Here is a 23,179-nt window from a genome sequence, read left to right as displayed (position 1 = left end):
GAATGTGCACCGCGGATATTGCTGGGACTGAAACTTCTGCCCAGAGAAAAATTTTGGACACTTCCGCTGGAGCTGAGGAACTCCGTGTCCCCCCTTGGTGGTTGACATATGCCACCGATGTGGCATCGTCTGTCTGAATCCGGATTGGTAGATCCTTGAGAAGCCTCTCCCAGTGAATGAGACACAGATAGATCGCCCGTATCTCGAGGACGTTGATCGGCAGAGCTGTCTCTTGAGTCGACCACCGACCCTGAACAGTCTGATTGCGAAACACTGCCCCCCCAGCCGAGGAGGCTGGCGTCCGTTGTCACAATCTGCCAGTGAATTGGAAGAAATGACCGGCCCAGAGAAATGAGAAGAGACGTCAGCCACCAATTGAGGGACTGCTTGACCCGGTAGGAAAGGCGAATTGGATGATCCAGGGAAAGAACAGACTTGTTCCACCGAGACAGGATGGCCTCTTGGAGCGGTCTGGAGTGGAACTGGGCAAAGGGAACCGCTTCGGTCGTTGCCACCATCTTTCCTAGGACTTTTATGGCTGCCCGGAGTGATGGAAGCCGTGAGCTCTGCAGCGATTGTACATCTCGCTGCAGATAGATTATCTTGTCTACTGGGAGAAAAACCCTCGATCGACGGGTGTCGAGCAACAGGCCTAGAAACACAAGACGTTGTGTCGGAACCAGGCAGGACTTCTTTTTGTTGACGAGCCACCCGAAATTGGACAGGGTGTCGAGAACGATGGTAAGACTTTGGCGAGTCTGGTGAAAAGACAGTTTTGACAAGAATGTCGAGGTACGGAAAGAGGACGAGACCTCTGATCCTCAACAAGGCCATCAACGCCGCCAAGATCTTTGTAAATACTCTGGGTGCAGTGGCGAGACCGAACGGCAGGGCAACAAACTGGTAGTGGACCTGGTGAATCGCAAAATGTAGGAATTTCTGATGCCCGGGAAAGATGGGAACATGCAGATAGGCAGTTTGAATGTCTACTGAGCACATGAATTCCTGCGCCTCCATGAAAGCGATTACCGAACGAAGAGACTCCATCCTGAAATATCGTAGGCGGACCCTCTTGTTCAGTAACTTGAGGTCCAGGATGGGTCGAACTGCACCGCCTTTTTTCGGCACTACAAACAGGTTTGAATAAAACCCTGTGAATCGTTCTGATTCGGGAACGGGCACAATCACCCCGGAACTGAGGAGAGAGTCGATGGATGCAAAGAAACCCGGAACTAAGGCAGGGTCTTTTGAAGGTCGGGACTCGAAGAAACGATCCCGGGGACAAGAAACGAACTCTATCTTGTATCCTGAGGATACAACTTCCCTGACCCAAGCGTCTTCTACTGAGGCAAGCCAGACGTCTCCGAAGAAAAGGAGTCGACCGCCTAGTTGGGAAGGCGCCTCGAGATTCTGTTGATAGTCATGCTGATGTGGACCTTCCAGTTCGGGACCTGGAGGATCTGCCCTGGGAGGAGTGAGATCGCCAGGAGGGAGTGGGTCTAAAGGAGACCTTCTTCCTATCCTGGCGTGCTTGCGGCCTTTGTTGGTTGGAAAAGGTTTCTGCCGTTGCGAAGCGGCGGAAAGACCGAAAGGGCCGAAACTGACGCCTTGGAGGAGGTCTACGAGGCTTGGACTGAGGGAGAAGAGAGCTTGTGCCTCCAGTGGTGTCCTTAATAATCTGGTCCAGCTGGGATCCAAAGACACACGCTCCCTGAAAAGGCAGATTGGTAAGGGACTTTTTTGAAGACAAATCCGCCTGCCAAGCCTTGAGCCAAATTGTACGCCGATTCCAACTACATTGCTGGACGCCTGAGCTGCGCAAGACGCGGCATCCAAGGAGGCAGAGACCAGATAATCCCCTGCATGGGAGATCTGGTTGGCCAGTTCGGCCAATCGCTCTGGTTGGGCTCTATCTAGAATGCCCTGGCGGAGATCTTCCGCCCAAGTAGCTTTGGCCTTTGCTACCCAAGTTGAAGCGAAGGCCGGGCTTAGCACCGTCGCAGCAGCTTCGAATGCTGACTTTGCTAAGGATTCTATGATCCTATCATTAGAATCCTTCAGAGACACCACACCTGAAATCGGAAGGACTGTGTTGTTAGATTGTATACGCTCCCGTGTCCAGACTGAGGGGGAAGCCGACCAGTTGTCGGTGAGTTCTTTAGGAAATGGATACAGCGCGCCGAGGCGCTTCCCTCTTTGAAAGCGCCTGATCGGATTTTCTCTTTCCCTGGTAAGGAGCTTGCCAAACTCAGAGTGGGAGGCGAAGACTCTGGAAGGTGCTTCTGCCCTTCTGAACGAAACCTCCTGATCTGAGGGTTTCGCAGGGGAGTCTGAGATTTCGAAAGTGTGGATAATCGCAGCAATGAGGTTCTGTACCGTAACCTTCATGTCCGCGTCATGGTCCGAATCCAGCTCTAAAATCTCTTCGGATGGCGCATCCGAGAAGGCTTCGCCTGACTCGGGTGAGGAGGCACAGGAAGGAGACTGCTGGGAAGGACTATGTGGTGAGATGGGTCGAGGGGAGGATTCCGGGCGGAGATCCTGTCTGGGTCTTTTGCGGCTTATGCTGGTTCAGATGGAACCTCTTGAGACCTGCTGGACCCTGCAGAAGTGTCCAGGGGCAACAGATCAAGAACAGCCACTAGGGACTTAGACACCCTGGTGAGGTCTGCCTCTGATTGTGATAGAGAAGAAGCCCAGCCAGGAATGGGGGGGGGGTTCACTCTCACGTGGAGCAATAGATGGCTCCTGGGCGGCGTCGGGTTGAATGGGATTGCTGCAATCTAGGCAGAGGGGAGTGGACTGACCTAAGGGAAGTTAGCGATTGCAAGAAGAACAAGCAAAGAACCTCTAAGGTGCCAGTGGGAGCCGGAGGACGAGCACAATCAGGCTTAGAGTTAGGCATAATGAAGGAAACTCACTGAAGCAGTGCTGGAAGGTTGGGGGACCGAGGCACAGGAGGGTGTCAGTCTGCAGCTGCAGAGCTACTCACGGTCTGGTGTCCTGTAGATACTCCCAGAAAGCGATGCTACACGGCCCATCTGTACATGCAGGGCCCCAGCAGAGGAGATCGGTGTCCGGCTGACAGGTTGAGAAGATGGCAGCAGCCTGAGAGGAGCAGAGGATGGAACGCGCGCTTTCAGTGAAGATGGACGGAGCTAGCCGCCGAACTGAAGGCACCGCCCGCTGGCAAACAGGCTAGGGTCCATGAGAGAGGTGGTGGGCGGGCCTTGAACGGGTGGGAGAAAAGCCCGCCTAGGAAAGAGGGTGGGGGCGTGGCCGCAACGCTTGAGAAAGCCCGAAATGAAGCCGGGGACTAAAGTAAAAGCGGCGGCCGCCTGTCAGCGCGGCAACCCTCCTAAAGATCGCCGCCTGATGTCTGCCGGGCGGGAGAAGGCCGCCTAAGAATGAAGGCGGGGGCGAAGTGTAGAACAAGGCCCACACTGAAGCCGGGGCCTGGAGTAAATGGCGCGGGCGGCGCAAGACCTTGCAATACTGCCACAGCGACCGCTGTGAAGGATCTTGAAACCGCTGAGGAGGACGCGACTCGGGCCCCATACTTACCTCTGTTTCTGCCGTCAATAAAGATACCTGTCGTTATCCAACGCTGTCTGATCCGTCTTCTGTTGTGTCCGCGCCTCATCCAAACCGACAGGCTCTGGTAGGCGAGTGGGTGGGAGACGGGGGGGGGCGAGGATGATCTGGATCGCTGGCACGCACCCGTGCTAAGCTCTTGGTCCTGCTGCGGAGAGCTATGAGGATACGGGGTGGCAGTACATGCCGTACTCAGTCTCTTTGTGGGAGTACAGTTGTGATTATTCACACTGTATCCCTCCGGAAACCTGAAAAGAAACGACGCACACCGAGGTAGATATGGGTCTAATGAAAGACCAGTGTCCACCTCCTACTGACACTAAGCTGAACTGAGGAAATTAGTGCTGGTTGGTGGGGTGTATACTGCGGAGAAGGAGCTAACCTTTTTCTGTGCATAGTGTCAGCCTCCTAGTGGCAGCAGCATACACCCATGGTCTCTGTGTCCCCCAATGAAGCGATAGAGAAATATATATTTTTTCCACAAAAATATTTTTTTCATTTTCACAGAGATAGCAGGTGAAAATGGACCCTAACATTTGTTGTGCAATTTCTACTACGTATGCCGAGATACCCCATATGTAGGGGAATACTACTTTTGAGGCATAGTGCAAAGCCCAGAAAAGAAGAAGCGCCATATTGGAGTTCAGAATTTGCTGAACTAGTTTATGTTATATTGGCAGAGCCCCAGAGATGTCAGAACAGCAGAAACCTCCATATATGACCTCATTTTACAAACTTCACACCTCAATGAATTCATCTAGGGGTGCAGTGATCATATTGATACCATGTGTCTCACAGAATTTTATACTATTGGGTGGTGAAGAAATACGGTAACCTTCTATCCTGGAATCATTAACTGCCATAACCCCTCATTAATGCACCAGGCAGTAGGCCTGGAACATTCAGCCAGGTTCCCCCCATATTTTCAAGTGTCTTTATTGATTTTCTCTTTCTATATACCACCTGTTCCAACCATATGTTATAATTTATTCTATTAATTCATTAACTGCGGCTGAGCAAGCAACCAATGCAATGTAATTAGTTTGCGAGCTTAGTATAGTATTCGTGATAATGCAATAGCCAACGGGGATTCCAAATCCGTCGACTCTCCCAGATATCCCAACACTCAAGTTTGAGTCCGCCAGAAGTTGCACCCAGAAAACCGTTTGTATTAGGGCCAAGGTATTTGTCCAATGTGAGCCCAAACACCTACATTCCCAAAACCTGTGCATTAAATGTGCGTCGCCTGCTCCACATCTACGGCTTTCCACATTCGAGAGAACCTCAATCTCAAAAAGTATGGTCGGCGTTCTATAAAGCCCTGTGTATGAGTTATATCGGTAAAGTCTCTAAGATTCACATGGGGACAGTCTAGGAATGTGCTCTAACAATTCCTTCCACTGCTCTTCTGTAATTTGCCCCTGATTTTAATTTTATATCCACTGGAACGGGACTGCAGTAGTTGCTGATATTTTCGAGAGATTAGACGGGTCGTATATTTTTGCAAATGCTAATGACTCAAGTACATAACTTTTTTGAATTCGGGGTGCTGCATCACAAAACAATCTGGAAAGGGGTGTCTAAATTGTAGGTATTGGAAAAAGAAAGCCAGGGAAAGTTCATACTCTTGTTGAAGTTTATTGAATCTCTTAAGTATTCCATTTTCTAGTAGATTTTCCACCGTTTGTATTCCCCTCAGCCCCCCATCCCCCTTTAATTTTGTCAAACTGCGCCAACTTATGATTTACTCCTTTATGGAACAGCCGGTAATTTCCAACAATCTCTTACCCCATCCCACACAGTGTACATTAATGGCAAAGTTGGTCTATACACACACATATACACAAAAACATAGGTCATTTTCTGGCGATAAGTTCTTTAATGGAAAGCTATTAATCCTTCCTTACCGTAAACTCTTCACCCTCTTCATCGCCAGACTCTCCAAAAATGTCTGCAATTAGATTTCTGCATAAGAAAAATACAACATTAGCCCTCTCTGAAATGTTATTGAAATGTATCAGAATTCCAATAGTTATTATGCTTCGCTTATATAGCACTATCATATTAAGCAGCACTTTATATACATTAATATTTCTTTAACCCATTCTTCCAAAGCCAGTTTTTACCTTCCTGACCAGGCCACATTTTTCCAATCTGACATGTGTTACATTGGGGATGACAACTCTGAAATCCTTCTTCATATCCAAGCAACTCTGAGAATGTTTATTCATGACACATTTTAAATGTATGTTGGTGTTAAATTTAGGCTTAAACAATTTGCGCTTATCTATGGAAATATTGAAAATTTTACAAAAAATTAGAAAAAAGTCCCAATTCTCCAATTTTTAATGTTTATGCAAATATCCGCACAGGTAATTTACTAAACTTTACAACAGTGGACTGTACAAAAAAAAAAAAAAAAGAAAAATTGCATTTCTTCCACTAAAATGTTGCTTAGTAGCAATTTTTTTTTCTTCTTACAGGAGGTAATAGGAGAGAGTGCAGATTAAATTCCAGGGTCCATATTCTCTAGAGTATGCAAATCCCCAATATGTGGTAAAAAAAAAAAAAAAACATTTAGGGCACACTGCAAAGCCCCGAAGGGAAGGAGCACCATTTTGGAGTGCAGATTTAGCTGGATTGGTTACTGAGTGTCATGTCTTATTGACAGAGCTTAAAGCACCAAAAAGCAGACACCCAAAAAAAGTAGCCACCACATTTTACAAAACTACACCCATTAAAGGATTTGTCTGGAAGTTTAATGAGCATGTTAACACATTTTTACAATGTAACTGCTGTTTTAGGCCCACATTTTCATAGGAGGTAGCAGGTTAAAATGGACACTGATTTGTTATGCAATTTCTGTGGAACACTCATTCATTAATTACCAATATGGGTCATACAATTCTGTTTGGGAACATAGCAGGGCTTTGAAGGAGCGCTTTTTTTTTTTTACATCTTGCTACTTCTACACACTCTAAGGTAGCTGTAATTTTTCTATTTCTCTGCAGCCAGCTGTATGAAAGCTTATTTTTTTTATTTTTTGCAGGACTAAATCAAGTCTTTATTGGTCTAGCAATTTTTTAATACCTTTCTATTCTGATTTTTGGGAGGGAAATTTATAAAAAAAAATTTGAGCTTTTCTTATTTACGCCATTCACTATGGTAATTATTTGACTTTTGGCTGCCATGACAACCATCAGCACCTCGCAATCACGATGGGGTGATAGATGGAGCGCCACCTCTCTTAGAACCCTCTGGATGCTGTAATCCCTATTGATGGCAGTGTGTAAAGGGGTAAAAAGTCCACCATAGTACTGTGGCTGCAGAAATTTGCTGCCAGGTAAGCCGAAATACTGAGCCTGCATAATCATCGTGAAGTACATGTAGGAAAACTTCTCTCATAAACACATGTACATCAAATGTCAGGAAATGGTTAAACAATAACATATTTGTCACCTGATATAAGGATGTCAAAACATTGTAATAGCTACATATACACATAGCAGACTTGGCACCCCTTGTATTGTCTATGTTGTTGCTACTTACTCCTCATCATTTCCAGATTCACTGTCGCTACCAAAAAGCTTATTCTCTCCACCCTTTGGCTCGTCTTTGGATTTTTCCCCATCCTCTGCTTCACTATCAGATGACACGGCCTTCTTTTTTTGAGTTTTCTTAGAGGACTCATCACTGTCGGAGTCATCGCCATCTGAGAGGATCCGACTCTTTTTAGCGGCTGCATTGGAAATAGAAAAATTATGCACAATGCAAAGAAAGCTCATACCTCAATCATCGTTCATATGGGAGTACAAGACTGTTCAATGCTGTGCTCCACTCACAATAACCAAACAATTACCGTATATTGATGGCATGGCATAAAGTGCATATCTACATGCTTCTACACAAAATCAGATAAAGGTCAACCGAACCCACCGATTTCAGTGGGACTGTCTGATGTGTACAGGGACCTCCAATCTCTCTTGCTCTGGGACAGGAATTTCCATGCCTGCTCCTTTTGTTTTCAGGGGAAATCACCTCTCTACCCACTGAATACACATGAATGCTAGACCGAGTCAAGCATTCACATATATGGTGGAGTCAGGAGAAAATTAAATGACTGTCTCGCTATTCTGTACTAAATCATGATTTTTTTTTTTGATTTTTTTTTAACAAAACTGGTCAGGTGTCAAAAGCAGAAATGAAGTACCGTAAATAAGTTCTCAATTTTTAAGAAGCAAAATATTCATAAGGGGAACTTCACGGAGGAACAATATTTAATTTTGCACAGAAAATAACAAGAATCATTTTAGTAGTCAATTATAATTTTGACTTGTAATTACATACAGGTAATGTAAGTAATAGGTGGTTATTTGCATAGTCTGGTCTTTTATACCTGGTTTATCAGATGTCTCTTCATCTTCACTGTCAGAAAGAACAGTTTTCTTCTTTACAACTTTCCTGTTGCCCTCCTCTTCACTCTCTGAAGCTACCTTCTTTTTGGCACTCTCACTTGCACTGTCATCACTGCCTGAACTTTTTCGTTGTGCCCTTTTTCTCCTTCTCTTGGTAATTTTCCTTCCCATTTCATCACCACTATCATCTGATGACAAAATTTTTCTTTTCATCCTGGGAAATTCATCCTCTGAATTAGCAGCTGCTTGTTTAGCAGGTGTATCTTCTTCAGAATCACTGTGCTCTGGTTTAGATGGACGTTCCTCATCTGAATCGCTAACGGCGCGCTTAGCTGGGGGTTCATCATCAGAGTCAACAATTTTTCGTTTAGCAGGGGCATCTTCTTCTGAACCACTTGTCCTTTTTTTAGGGGCATCATCATCATCTGATCCACTAAGAGCACGTCTAGCAAGACGCTTAACAGGCCTCTCATCCTCAGAGTCACTTGCCGCTTGCTTGGCAGGAGCTTCATCTTCAGAGCTGGCCACACTCTTTTTAGGAACTTCCTCTTCCGAGTCACTGGCCACACGCTTCATTGGGGCATCATCTTCTGAGTCACTGGCCACACGCTTTTTAGGTGTCTCATCTTCAGAGTCACTGGCCACACGTTTCTTTGTGGCTTCGTCTTCCGAGTCACTGGCCACATGCTTCTTAGGTGTCTCATCTTCAGAGTCACTGGGCACACGTTTCTTTGTGGCTTCGTCTTCCGAGTCACTGCCAGCATGCTTCTTTGGGGCTTCGTCTTCCGAGTCACTGCCAGCATGCTTCTTTGGGGCTTCATCTTCCGAGTGACTGCCAGCATGCTTCTTTGTGGCTTCGTCTTCCGAGTCACTGCCAGCATGCTTCTTTGTGGCTTCGTCTTCCGAGTCACTGCCAGCATGCTTCTTTGGGGCTTCGTCTTCCGAGCCACTGCCAGCATGCTTCTTTGGGGCTTCGTCTTCAGAGTCACTGCCAGCATGCTTCTTTGGGGCTTCATCTTCCGACTCACTGCCAGCATGCTTCTTTGGGGCTTCGTCTTCCGAGTCACTACCAGCATGCTTCTTTGGGGCTTCGTCTTCCGAGTCACTGCCAGCATGCTTCTTTGGGGCTTCGTCTTCCGAGTCACTGCCAGCATGCTTCTTTGGGGCTTCGTCTTCCGAGTCACTGCCAGCATGCTTCTTTGGGGCTTCGTCTTCCGAGTCACTGCCAGCATGCTTCTTTGGGGCTTCGTCTTCCGAGTCACTGCCAGCATGCTTCTTTGGGGCTTCGTCTTCTGAGTCACTGCCCGCATGCTTCTTTGCGGCTTCGTCTTCCGAGTCACTGCCTGCATGCTTCCTAGGAGCTTCATCCTCCGAGTCACTACCTACATGTTTGATTGGAGCCTCATCCTCTGAATCACTTCTGGCATGCCTTGCAGGGTTCTCATCCTCAGAATCACTGGCGACATGCCTTGCAGGGTTCTCATCCTCAGAATCACTGGCGACATGCCTTGCAGGGGGCTCATCCTCAGAATCGTTGCCAGAATGTTTGTCAGGGGCCTCATTCTCAGAGTCATTGACTTTATCCCCCTTTCTTTTCGTAGGACTTTCCTCATCAGAATCAATGGCTGAGTGCCTAGACTGTACCTCTTCTTCAGAGTCACTTGCAGCACCTTTAAAGGTAGTGCCATCATCATCACTGTCCTTTTGACAGGGTGCTTCATCCTCTGAATCACTAGCAACATGGTTATGAGCTCCTTCTGTTTCAGAGTCACTAGCATTGCGATTAAAACTATCATTCTCTATGTCACTGGAGTTACGTGGCCTACGTTCATCATCATCAGAATCATTGGCTTCATTTTCTGAACCGCTGCCTCGATCTTTGTTTCCTTCTTCTGCATCACTGTTGTCATTCTAAGAAGTGGAAAATACCAATTTAATTAAAGTATAGAACATAAACTAACAGCTATTAGACATAGCATGAGCACATCTTTCAGTTTCATACCTCATATCTATTTGCTGGACTTTCACCTTCTGATCCGTGCTGTTCATGACCATTTCCTTCATCGTCAGAGCCAGACTCCCGCTCATCTTGTACAGGGGTTGCACCTCCATCATCTGCAAAGAGAATGACAATAATTAGACGTGTACAATAAAAGGTAAACATGATATGTCTATAAGCTCTGGTTTCATCGGGGATACTCTTAAAGGCCGGCTTCACATTTGCGGATGGCAGAGCTGCGGACTTCCTCCGTGAAGCTTCACCCACTGCCGTACCTCCTCCATTCCGCTGTCTACATGCGGCCTGCATACCTATCTTTAAGATTGGGTACGCAGGCCATGCGGATGTATGCAGATGCCTCCACATGCATCGTTTTGACAATGCGGCGACCTGCGTTGAACGCAACACGTTGCAATTTGTTGCGGTCGTCGCATTGTCAAAACGACGCATGCGGAGGCATCCGCATACATCTGCAAGGCCTGCGTACCCAATGTTAAAGATAGGTACACAGGACACAGGCAGACATAGGCGGAGCTGAACAGAGGAGGTGCAGCAGTGGGCAGAGCTTCACAGAGGAAGTCCGCAGCCCTCCACAGCTCTGCCATCCGCAAATCTGAACCTAGCCAAAGGGAATCTGTCCGCAGGTTTTTGCTGTGTAAGCTGTCTTGCTTCCTGGTCCAGCAACATCACCCTTCTGCGAGGTTACTGTCTACATTGTACGTAGAGATCCTGGTGGGGGGCAGCTTTCTCTGCTTCACTGCCTTATCTAAAAGCTCTGATTGTGCGAGCATAGCTGCACCAGGAATCTAAGCGATACACCGCTGGATTCAGCTTCTCTTTGCCTACATCAGTCTGCTCTCAGCTGTGGGAGCAAAAACTTGGTGACAGATTTTCTTTAAAAACAAGACAAAAAAAATAGACTAGATGAAGTAAAAAGCTGGGTGCCCACGATCCGAAACTAGCAGCACTTCGGACAAAGCGCTGCCTTCTAATGAACACAGGTAAATCCGCATGTGTTCACTGAACTGTGCGGATTTACCTCATCCATTACATTCTATTGATGTAATTATTCTGGCGGAGACTAGCATCTCCGCAAGAGAAGTTGACATGCTGCGGTCTGGAAAGACGTGCCGCATGTCAGTCTCTGTGGGTGATCCGCAGGCACCTGTGGACACATTGTGGACATGGGATTTTTTCAAATCCCATCCACTATGCTCACACAGCTGGATGATGTGGGTAGGACGTTACATAAATAAGCAGCGTCATGCCTGCAGCAGTACCTGATCGCTGACACATAACCTAACTGCTGCTTTTCTTGCTGCGTTTTTAGGATCACAAAGTTCAGCTTTGCTTCCAACATGCAAGCATGAATAATACAAGGTGTTGGGCCACTAAAGCAAGAAGTACGTGAAAGAATAAAAAAAAGGGCAATCTGACATGTTGGAAAAAACGGTGACTATTCAAAAAAAAAAAAAAAAGTTAATGAAAAAATACAGAATAGAAAATACTGAAAAGGATTTCCAGTTTGTCAAGGAGCGCTTCCGGCTGATTCATTAATTACTCCGAATATTTAAAAAAATATTTAAAAAAAAAAAAAAAAAAGGTTCCACCCTTCAATTATCGATTCTTTTTTTTTTTTTTTTTTTTTTTTATTAGATTCCAAGCAATATAGATTCCACCTACAACTAACATCCCAACAATTTGGAGAGGTGTGCATGTGTTTTTAATCGATGATAATTGGTTGAAGGGTGGAACCTTTTTTTTTTTTCCCTATATAAATGTGTCTTTTAAAGATATATATGATTTTACCTGATGAAGGCTAATTTTATGTATAGCCGAAAAGCGTTGTGTTTTTATGTCTAATAATAAACTGGATATTCCTTTAAATATTCGGAGTAATTAATGAATCAGCCGGAAGCGCTCCTTGACAAACTGGAAATCCTTTTCTGCATTCTCTGACAAATCTCCTACAAGGTAGTTCGTTCCACCTGTTTTGAGCTGCAGGCCAGCAGATCCAGACGATTACTCCAGTACCCAAACACAGGGTTATACGCTGAGCAACAAGACACCAAAAAGGTGAGAAGAATTTTTTATTTCTATATGACATAATTAAAACTCTGCACTTAGATCTGCACCCCCCTTCGTTTTCTGGATATTCCTCGAATTAATGATTCAGCCGGAAGCATTCCTTGACAAAACTGGAAATATTTCTCAGAATAGAAAATACAAAAACAGTGGGTATGGGGGATGAATTGGCAGGGCATCAAGTTGGTCAGGCATTGTTCAATTTCACACATTGGTAGGGAATTGTTTACTTTAACACATTGCTAATTTAATTAAACTGTACTAACATCTAAAGGCCCTTTTCCATTTAGCGATGCACCAGCGATCCAACCAGCGATCCGACCCGGTCAGGATCGCTGTTGCATCGCTAAATGATCGCTAGTGAGCTTTCATACAGAAAGATCTCACAGCGATGCAGCAGCGACGCAGCGCACGATACTTACCATTCACACACAGCGATCCTGCGTCCTCCCGCCCGCCTCCACGCGTCGCTGGACGTCACAGCAGGAAGCGCCCGACGAGAAATGGAGCCGGACATTCTCGCGCGATCAGCGATGGACAGCGGGGGAGCCGGTCGGAGGTAAGTATCACACATAGCGATATCGCTAGCAATATCGCTATAACGTCACAAAACCAGTGACGTTTTAGCGATATTGCTAGCGATATCGCTTAGTGTAAAACCCCCTCAACATATGACAATAGCATTTATGCGCATGTGATTACACCAAGACAACTTGGGGAATATCACAAAATTAAATGGGTTTCGCATCCTGCTGTACCTGCGTTCTTTCACCAAAAGTGCTGCAAAAACTGATGGCAATGTATTTTGCTGCTTTTTTTTTTAACTTATTGCTGTCAAAGGGTGAAAAATGCTGCAAAAACATTTAAATAAGTGACATGCTGCAATTTTCCAGTTTCAGTCAGGAAAAACCATAAGTGTGTGCATGAGATTACTGAAATCTCAGCGCTTTTGCTGGTACTGTAAAAAGCAGATTTTAATTTGGATATAAAAAGTAGCAAAACCGCAACGTGTGAACATAGCCTTAGGGTACGTGCACACGCTGCGGATTTGGCTGTGCGGATTTTGTAAAAATCCGCAGGTAAATCTGCAGGTCAAAAGACAGGCGGTTTTACCTGCGGATTAGCCTGCGGTTTTTCATCTCCACAATGGAGGCGATGGCAAACCGCAGTGGAATCCGCAGAAAGAATTGACATGTCAATTCTTTCTGCGGTTTAGAAACCGCGTGGAAAAATCTGCACCGTCTGCACTGCGGTTTTTAATATCCATAGGATATTATGGTACTGTACACCGCAGCTAAAACTGCTGTGGATCCGCAGCGGCCAAATCCGCTGCGGAACTGCAGCAGAATCCGCAGCGTGTGCACACACCCTTAAGCTGTTATTACACGAGCTCCTGCTCCCTAGGCAGAAGGCTTACTATTTGTAGGGAAGTGAGCTCTTGATTAACAATCAGGACCAGTGGCATTGTCACGCTGGTCCGAATATAGAGAAGAGCTTGTAAGCTGTGTATGTTCTGCCACTGCAAACAAAAAAACAAACAAACTAAATTTATGATCATTAAAGGGGTTGTCCAAGCTTGGGGTTCACGTCTGCAGTCACACTGTGCGCTGTCAGGATTGTCCGGTGTTGGCCTCAGGAGCAGGTGGGTTCGTGACAAGTGAATTGAGCGAAGCAGAACACATCTAGTCACAATGTGGCTGGAAGTATACTCCCAGCACCGGAGAATCCTGACAGCGTACACGACGTGAGGATTCCCAAACCTGCAGCCATAGAGAGCGACTGCAAACTCGAACCTCCAGACTGGACAACACTTTGAATTTTAATTCAAAATAAATTGGAAAGTTGCTTGTTTTTACAAGTGCCTTATACTATCTTTGAAGATGAAAATAACCCTTTAATTCCCCAAAGATAACATGCTGTATAATTTTGATCCTATTTACAGCAACTGCAAACAAACTAGTTGTGTATGCCGGCTGTCATAGGTTATACTTAGTACCAACGCAGCGGGTGACAGCTTAACACAGGCAGTGAGCAAAGGCCATCTTAGATAAAGGAGGATGCAGATGACAATAGCGATAGGTCAATAAGGCACAAGAAGTAGTCTGGACGTCAGTGTCAGACCACACGGGGTAACGCAGAGTCATGCTACATACAGCCAAGGAACAATCTGATTATATTTTATTAAGAAAGATGCAATAAGACATCACTGGCTTCACACATCCTAAATGGTCTCCTGATTGGTGGAGTACATGTGCAAAGAGATCTACAGCTATAACTAAAGGAAATATGACAGCTATTAAAAAACACACCACTACTATTTACCTTCAGCCATAGTAGTACCAATACTAATTAATAGGTCAAAAGTTTTAAAGGGAACCTGGCAGCTGCAAAATGCAGCCCAAGCCGTGAGCAGCATGGCCCCAGCCCAAGCCGTGAGCAGCATGGCCCCAGCCCAAGCCGTGAGCAGCATGGCCCCAGCCCAAGCCGTGAGCAGCATGGCCCCAGCCCAAGCCGTGAGCAGCATGGCCCCAGCCCAAGCCGTGAGCAGCATGGCCCCAGCCCAAACTGTGAGCAGCATGAAATTTAAAGGTCAGTAGTATGTATATATATTATAGGGATATAGGTAGCAGCTGCACCGATCCCATGAGACTTATTACTCACGCTATTGGGGAATGAAACTATAGGGAATACTATGACTTGATAATTATTCCTTCAATTATAGGCAGGAAATTATCCCCTCTTAGTGACTAGTACACAGCTGCCTATTTTAATTGTCCTATTAGTTATTAAAAGTTGTTTTATTATAATCTTTAGTTAGGGATTAGTTGCCTTTGGGAACATTGTGATTAGTACAATTTCAGGACTGATCACGTGTGGTGGGAAGGACTCAGGAGACGAGTGCCCTCCACGTGCAGCAAATATCAGCTACATTAAATAGCCGGACCTGTCTTTAAAAGCCGTGGCTGATGCCATTAGCCATTTAGATGCCACTGTCAATTTCTGACAGCAGAAGAATTTACATGGAAAGTGCGCTGCTGCTCGTGCTTACCGGCTCCATTCATCGTCCCATGCTGAATTATAGGATACTATAACAGCCACGGGGAAGCTGAAGGCCCCCCCAACCGCCACCATCTTCGTCCTCCTCATACAGCTGAGCTTCTACGGACACCAGAATAAACACTACATACTACAATACTGTGGTATTGCAGTATAAGTGATCAGATATTAGAATAAAAAGGTAATATATATTGTACAGAATGTACAACATTTGCTCATAAAAGACTGATCAAAATATAAAATTAATTGACCCGATCAGTAAAGAAGAAAAATATCAAATAAATAAAAAAAAACACAACTGGAGTCCTCAGTGGTTGATATCATTTAACCGCTCACTAAAAAGATGGTAATAAATAGCAGCTTTCCAGACTACTCAGGTCTCTCCATCAGGGATAGAATAACACAAAATACGAAGAGTCACATTTTATCTACTGGGCAACAGTACAAAAATATATATTTCACGTAAAAATATAAACGTAATAGATCAAAATATATATTGACCAAAATGGAAGTAATAGAACTTTCTGCTCTTTCTCTTCATCAGGCATTGACTCAATGAGTCAGTGCCTGATGAAGAGACCTGAGCAGTCTCGAAAGCTTGCAATGTGTTACCATCTTTTCAGTTAGCCATTAGAAGGTATCAACCACTGAGGACTCTCAATTCTGAATATTTTTCTATCTACTGGCTAACACGGTACAAAGATATACATCTTTCCTGTAAAAAATCACATACACTTAAGGGGGTTTCACACTAAGCGATATCGCTAGCAATATCGCTAAAACGTCACTGGTTTTGTGACGTTATAGCGATATTGCTAGCGATATCGCTATGTGTGATACTTACCAGCGACCGGCTCCCCCGCTGTCCATCGCTGATCGCGCGAGAATGTTCGGCTCCATTTCTCGTCGGGCGCTTCCTGCTGAGACTTCCTGCTGAGACGTCCAGCGACGCGTGGAGGCGGGCGGGAGGACGTCTGGATCGCTGTGTGTGAATGGTAAGTATCGTGCGCTGCGTCGCTGCTGAATCGCTGTGAGGTCTTTCTGTATGAAAGCTCACTAGCGATCATTTAGCGATGCACCAGCGATCCTGACCGGGTGGGATCGCTGGTCGGATCGCTGGTGCATCGCTAAATGTAAAAGGGCCTTAAATGAGTGGCATCAGTGCGTAGGCCTTGATTAACATTGCCAAAGATAGGAGAAGCTTTGTAATCCATTTATCCACACGTGAAAAACACTGATGATTCTCTGCTCCAAAACACCAATTGTACACGTCCCATTGTTTTCTGTATATGTGAAAAACACCAACATCTAAATGAAGCCTAAGGGCCGTGGCAGGAGCTGAGTTGTTAGCCACTTAATGCCACTGCCATCTCTGATTTGCCATAAAAACAAAAGCCACAGCAGAATTGCATTTTTTTTTTTTCAATTTCACTTGGATGTAGCCAAGTATTCTGAAACTTAAAGGGATTGCTCGGTCTAAAATGATAAGTCTGCAGTCAATCTGTGTGACTGCAGACTTATGAATCCTCCCAGCGAATGCACTGCGGGATTCGCAGATTTATGCAATATGCATTCTCCCACCCAGAACCTGACTAGAGGGCGCAGCCTAAGGCTGAGTGCACACATACTTTTTTGAACTGCGGATTTTTCCGCGCAGAATTGAAGAAATCCACAGGTCAAATGACCTGCATTTTTCCTGCGGATTTCTTCCATTTTTAATGCGGTTTTCTTTGATTTTTGTGCGGTTTTCCCCCTGCGGATTTGGAGACTGGGGAGGTGGAAAACCTCACAAAGAAGTGACATGCTGCGGATTTTGCACCGCGGGAAAACCGCAGCGTCTGCACAGCAGTTTTTATTTCATTCATTTACATGCTACTGTAAATCACACTGCGCATCCACAGCGTTTCTGCGCAGTAAAGTCCGCTGCGGATCCGCAGGAATTCTGCATCGTGTGCACACAGCCTTACTCCACACAGTTGTATGGAGCGAAGTCGTGCCCCGTTTAGTGACGCAGCCGTCCAGTTGGTTCGGTCTTGTGGCCACTAGTCGGGTTCTGGCCGGGAGTATGTATAACACATAAGTACCTACCGGTCCTGACTCAGAAACCGACGAATCCTCGCAGCACACAATGCATGTGCTGGAATGATTCCTAAGTCACACACTGACTACAAAATTATTTTAGACCGAACAATCCCTTTTACTAAGAATCTGGCCGTGAGCTGGACCTGACAGAGCAAAAACATCATGTACCCGTTTTTGCTGCGCTTCTGGTGCGAAAGACTAAAGGTACTGTCACACTTAGCGATGTACCAGCGATCCCGACCAGCGATATGACGCGGTCAGGATCGCTCGTACATCGCTAAGTGGTCGCTAGTGAGCTGCCACACAGGCAGATCTCACCAGCGACATCGCAGGGGACGGGGATCGCTACTTACCTGTCACACCAGGCGATCCTGCGTCCTCCCGCCCGGCTCCACGCGTCGCTCGTCGTCACAGCAGGAAGCGCAGCAGGAAGCTGACGACGAGAAACGGTCCTGGACGTTCTCGCGTGATCAGCGATAACCAGCGGGGGAGCCAGTCGTAGGTAAGTATCACACACAGCGATATCGCTAGCAATATCGCTATAACGTCACAAGTTATAGCGATATTGCTAGCGATATCGCTTAGTGTGACATGCCCTTAAGGAAGATAAAGGGGCATTCCAATATCCAAGATCCTATCCCAATATGTAGTAGGTGCAATAATAATAATATTAGTAAATACCTCCAATTAGAAATCTATTGTTTTTCTGATTCGCTGTCTCTTTCCTCATGTACAGTCAGTGCAGGACCTTAGGTCTCCCTTGTTACAGCCACTAGCTATCACTGTATCAGTGGTTTGAACCTTGAATCTGCTGCAGATATCCATGAACAATTCCACATACACCTCAAGTGAATTTTGGGGTTGATGGTCACATTTAGGTCAAACTACCTCCCCCAAGGGCACCAGAGGTCGGCAGTGAGGGGGTCACACACACACACTCCCCCAGAGGCACCACAGCCCGACAGTGCGGGGGTCATACACACTCCCCCAGGGGCACCAGAGCCCGGCAGTGCAAGGGTCACACACACTCCCCCAGGGGCACCAGAGCCCGGCAGTGCAAGGGTCACACACTCCCCCAGGGGCACCAGAGCCCGGCAGTGCAAGGGTCACACACTCCCCCAGGGGCACCAGAGCCCGGCAGTGCAAGGGTCACACACTCCCCCAGGGGCACCAGAGCCCGGCAGTGCAAGGGTCACACACTCCCCCAGGGGCACCAGAGCCCGGCAGTGCAAGGGTCACACACTCCCCCAGGGGCACCAGAGCCCGGCAGTGCAAGGGTCACACACTCCCCCAGGGGCACCAGAGCCCGGCAGTGCAAGGGTCACACACTCCCCCAGGGGCACCAGAGCCCGGCAGTGCAAGGGTCACACACTCCCCCAGGGGCACCAGAGCCCGGCAGTGCAAGGGTCACACACTCCCCCAGGGGCACCAGAGCCCGGCAGTGCAAGGGTCACACACTCCCCCAGGGGCACCAGAGCCCGGCAGTGCAAGGGTCACACACTCCCCCAGGGGCACCAGAGCCCGGCAGTGCAAGGGTCACACACTCCCCCAGGGGCACCAGAGCCCGGCAGTGCAGGGGTCACACACTCCCCCAGGGGCACCAGAGCCCGGCAGTGCAAGGGTCACACACTCCCCCAGGGGCACCAGAGCCCAGCAGAGCAAGGGTCACACACTCCCCCAGGGGCACGAGAGTCCGGCAGTGCGGGGGGTCACATGCCCCAAGGGGCACCAGAGCCCGGCCAGCAGTGCGGGGGTCCCCGAGTTACACACTCCCCCAGGGGCACCAGAGTCCGGCAGTGCGGGGGTCACATGCCCCCGGGGCACCAGAGCCTGGCAGTGCGGGGGTCCCCGGGTCACACACTCCCCCAGGGGCACCAGAGCCCGGCAGTGCGGGGGGTCACATGCCCCAAGGGGCACCAGAGTCCAGCAGTGCGGGGGTCACATGCCCCAAGGGGCACCAGAGTCCGCAGTGCGGGGGTCCCCGGGTCACATACTCCCCCAGGGGCACCAGAGCCCGGCAGTGCGGGGGTCACACACTCCCCCAGGGGCACCAGAGCCCGGCAGTGCGGGGGTCACACACTCCCCCAGGGGCACCAGAGTCCGGCAGTGCGGGGGTCCCCGGGTCACACACTCCCCCAGGGGCACCAGAGCCCGGCAGTGCGGGGGTCACACACTCCCCCAGGGGCACCAGAGCCCGGCAGTGCGGGGGTCACACACTCCCCCAGGGGCACCAGAGTCCGGCAGTGCGGGGGTCCCCGGGTCACACACTCCCCCAGGGGCACCAGAGCGGGGGTCATACACTCCCCCAGGGGCACCAGAGCTCGGCAGTGCGGGGGTCACACACACTCCCCCAGGGGCACCAGAGCGCGGCAGTGCGGGGGGTCACATACTCCCCCAGGGGCACCAGAGCGGGGGTCACACACACACTCCCCCCGGGGCACCAGAGCCCGGCAGTGCGGGGGTCACACACACACACTCCCCCAGGGGCACCAGAGCCCGGCAGTGCGGGGGTCACACACACACTCCCCCAGGGGCACCAGAGCCCGGCAGTGCGGGGGTCACACACACACTCCCCCAGGGGCACCAGAGCCCGGCAGTGTGGGGGTCACACACACACTCCCCCAGGGGCACCAGAGCCCGGCAGTGCGGGGGTCACACACACACTCCCCCAGGGGCACCAGAGCCCGGCAGTGCGGGGGTCACACACACACTCCCCCAGGGGCACCAGAGCCCGGCAGTGCAAGGGTCACACACTCCCCCAGGGGCACCAGAGCCCAGCAGAGCAAGGGTCACACACTCCCCCAGGGGCACGAGAGTCCGGCAGTGCGGGGGTCACATGCCCCAAGGGGCACCAGAGCCCGGCCAGCAGTGCGGGGGTCCCCGAGTTACACACTCCCCCAGGGGCACCAGAGTCCGGCAGTGCAGGGGTCACATGCCCCCGGGGCACCAGAGCCTGGCAGTGCGGGGGTCCCCAGGTCACACACTCCCCCAGGGGCACCAGAGCCCGGCAGTGCGGGGGGTCACATGCCCCAAGGGGCACCAGAGTCCAGCAGTGCGGGGGTCACATGCCCCAAGGGGCACCAGAGTCCGCAGTGCGGGGGTCCACGGGTCACATACTCCCCCAGGGGCACCAGAGCCCGGCAGTGCGGGGGTCACACACTCCCCCAGGGGCACCAGAGACCGGCAGTGCGGGGGTCACACACTCCCCCAGGGGCACCAGAGTCCGGCAGTGCGGGGGTCCCCGGGTCACACACTCCCCCAGGGGCACCAGAGCGGGGGTCATACACTCCCCCAGGGGCACCAGAGCCCGGCAGTGCGGGGGTCACACACACTCACCCAGGGGCACCAGAGCGCGACAGTGCGGGGGGTCACATACTCCCCCAGGGGCACCAGAGCGGGGGTCACACACACACTCCCCCAGGGGCACCAGAGCCCGGCAGTGCGGGGGTCCCCGGGTCACACACTCCCCCAGGGGCACCAGAGCCCGGCAGTGCGGGGGGTCACATGCCCCAAGGGGCACCAGAGTCCAGCAGTGCGGGGGTCACATGCCCCAAGGGGCACCAGAGTCCGCAGTGCGGGGGTCCACGGGTCACATACTCCCCCAGGGGCACCAGAGCCCGGCAGTGCGGGGGTCACACACTCCCCCAGGGGCACCAGAGACCGGCAGTGCGGGGGTCACACACTCCCCCAGGGGCACCAGAGTCCGGCAGTGCGGGGGTCCCCGGGGCACACACTCCCCCAGGGGCACCAGAGCGGGGGTCATACACTCCCCCAGGGGCACCAGAGCCCGGCAGTGCGGGGGTCACACACACTCACCCAGGGGCACCAGAGTCCGGCAGTGCGGGGGTCCCCGGGTCACACACTCCCCCAGGGGCACCAGAGCGGGGGTCACACACTCCCCCAGGGGCACCAGAGCCCGGCAGTGCGGGGGTCACACACACTCACCCAGGGGCACCAGAGCCCGGCAGTGCGGGGGTCACACACACTCACCCAGGGGCACCAGAGCGCGACAGTGCGGGGGGTCACATACTCCCCCAGGGGCACCAGAGCGGGGGTCACACACACACTCCCCCAGGGGCACCAGAGCCCGGCAGTGCGGGGGTCACCAGAGCGCGGCAGTGCGGGGGGGTCACATACTCACTCAGGGGCACCAGGCTGCCCAGCTGATAGGACACTCTTCACACTTCCATGCCATCTTACCCGAGTGCTCCGGACTGTAATAATCCGTTTCCATGGCTTGTGATTCACGAGCCTGGTTCCTCGAACTGCCCGTTAGCCAAAGGGACTTTCTCAATTTCTCCGCAGATTCCCGTTTACCGTAAAGTGTACAAGAAAAAATCCCTAGGTAGTAGGCCGCATACAAACCGGGATGCACATGCGCCGTAGGGACATTACGGGAGACGAGCCTGTACCTGGAAGAGGCGGAACAATTGCGTCACAACGCAATAACCACGTGATCCAGAGAAGGGCGGGAAAACTGATGGGCGGAAGTAAAATGTGAAGTAAAAAAGTCTCCGCAGCTTCCGCACTATAGTTCTGTACGTACAGTGTACACTGTGACTGCATGATATGGTCTGGGCAGTGTGCTGTATACTCTGCAGTGCTGTGTTCGGGCAGTGTGCTGTATACTGTGTATTCTGCAGTGCTGTGTTCGGGGCAGTGTGCTGTATACTCTGCAGTGCTGTGTTCTGGCAGTGTGCTGTATACTGTGTACTCTGCAGTGCTGTGTTCGGGGCAGTGTGCTGTGTACTCTGCAGTGCTGTGTTCGGGGCAGTGTGCTGTGTACTCTGCAGTGCTGTGTTCGGGGCAGTGTGCTGTGTACTCTGCAGTGCTGTGTTCGGGGCAGTGTGCTGTGTACTCTGCAGTGCTGTGTTCGGGGCAGTGTGCTGTGTACTCTGCAGTGCTGTGTTCGGGGCAGTGTGCTGTGTACTCTGCAGTGCTGTGTTCGGGGCAGTGTGCTGTGTACTCTGCAGTGCTGTGTTCGGGGCAGTGTGCTGTGTACTCTGCAGTGCTGTGTTCGGGGCAGTGTGCTGTGTACTCTGCAGTGCTGTGTTCGGGGCAGTGTGCTGTGTACTCTGCAGTGCTGTGTTCGGGGCAGTGTGCTGTGTACTCTGCAGTGCTGTGTTCGGGGCAGTGTGCTGTGTACTCTGCAGTGCTGTGTTCGGGGCAGTGTGCTGTGTACTCTGCAGTGCTGTGTTCGGGGCAGTGTGCTGTGTACTCTGCAGTGCTGTGTTCGGGGCAGTGTGCTGTGTACTCTGCAGTGCTGTGTTCGGGGCAGTGTGCTGTGTACTCTGCAGTGCTGTGTTCGGGGCAGTGTGCTGTGTACTCTGCAGTGCTGTGTTCGGGGCAGTGTGCTGTGTACTCTGCAGTGCTGTGTTCGGGGCAGTGTGCTGTGTACTCTGCAGTGCTGTGTTCGGGGCAGTGTGCTGTGTACTCTGCAGTGCTGTGTTCGGGGCAGTGTGCTGTGTACTCTGCAGTGCTGTGTTCGGGGCAGTGTGCTGTGTACTCTGCAGTGCTGTGTTCGGGGCAGTGTGCTGTGTACTCTGCAGTGCTGTGTTCGGGGCAGTGTGCTGTGTACTCTGCAGTGCTGTGTTCGGGGCAGTGTGCTGTATACTCTGCAGTGCTGTGTTCGGGCAGTGTGCTGTGTACTCTGCAGTGCTGTGTTCGGGGCAGTGTGCTGTGTACTCTGCAGTGCTGTGTTCGGGGCAGTGTGCTGTGTACTCTGCAGTGCTGTGTTCGGGGCAGTGTGCTGTGTACTCTGCAGTGCTGTGTTCGGGGCAGTGTGCTGTGTACTCTGCAGTGCTGTGTTCGGGGCAGTGTGCTGTATACTCTGCAGTGCTGTGTTCGGGCAGTGTGCTGTGTACTCTGCAGTGCTGTGTTCGGGGCAGTGTGCTGTATACTCTGCAGTGCTGTGTTCGGGCAGTGTGCTGTGTACTCTGCAGTGCTG

General features: G+C 50.2%; 1 protein-coding gene across 1 annotated transcript in view; it reads right to left on the bottom strand.

Annotated features, from left to right (window-relative positions):
* Positions 1-21,699, bottom strand: part of IWS1 (interacts with SUPT6H, CTD assembly factor 1) — a 68,975-nt gene extending 47,276 nt beyond the window's left edge. The window contains exons 1-5 of the mRNA XM_073581167.1: positions 21,433-21,699; positions 10,012-10,124; positions 7,991-9,920; positions 7,144-7,333; positions 5,502-5,559 (exon numbers count right to left, since the gene is read on the bottom strand). Of these exons, the coding sequence (XP_073437268.1) occupies positions 5,502-5,559; positions 7,144-7,333; positions 7,991-9,920; positions 10,012-10,124; positions 21,433-21,466 (2,325 nt within the window). The 5' untranslated portion in view covers positions 21,467-21,699. The remainder of the gene's footprint in view (positions 1-5,501; positions 5,560-7,143; positions 7,334-7,990; positions 9,921-10,011; positions 10,125-21,432) is intronic.
* Positions 21,700-23,179: the final 1,480 nt, after the last annotated feature.

Source organism: Dendrobates tinctorius, unplaced genomic scaffold (genome assembly GCF_039654945.1).
Source record: "Dendrobates tinctorius isolate UK_male_01 unplaced genomic scaffold, ASM3965494v1 ptg000069l, whole genome shotgun sequence".
In the NCBI taxonomy this organism is placed as follows: Eukaryota; Metazoa; Chordata; class Amphibia; order Anura; family Dendrobatidae; genus Dendrobates; species Dendrobates tinctorius.
This window is presented reverse-complemented; position numbering and strand designations above follow the sequence as displayed.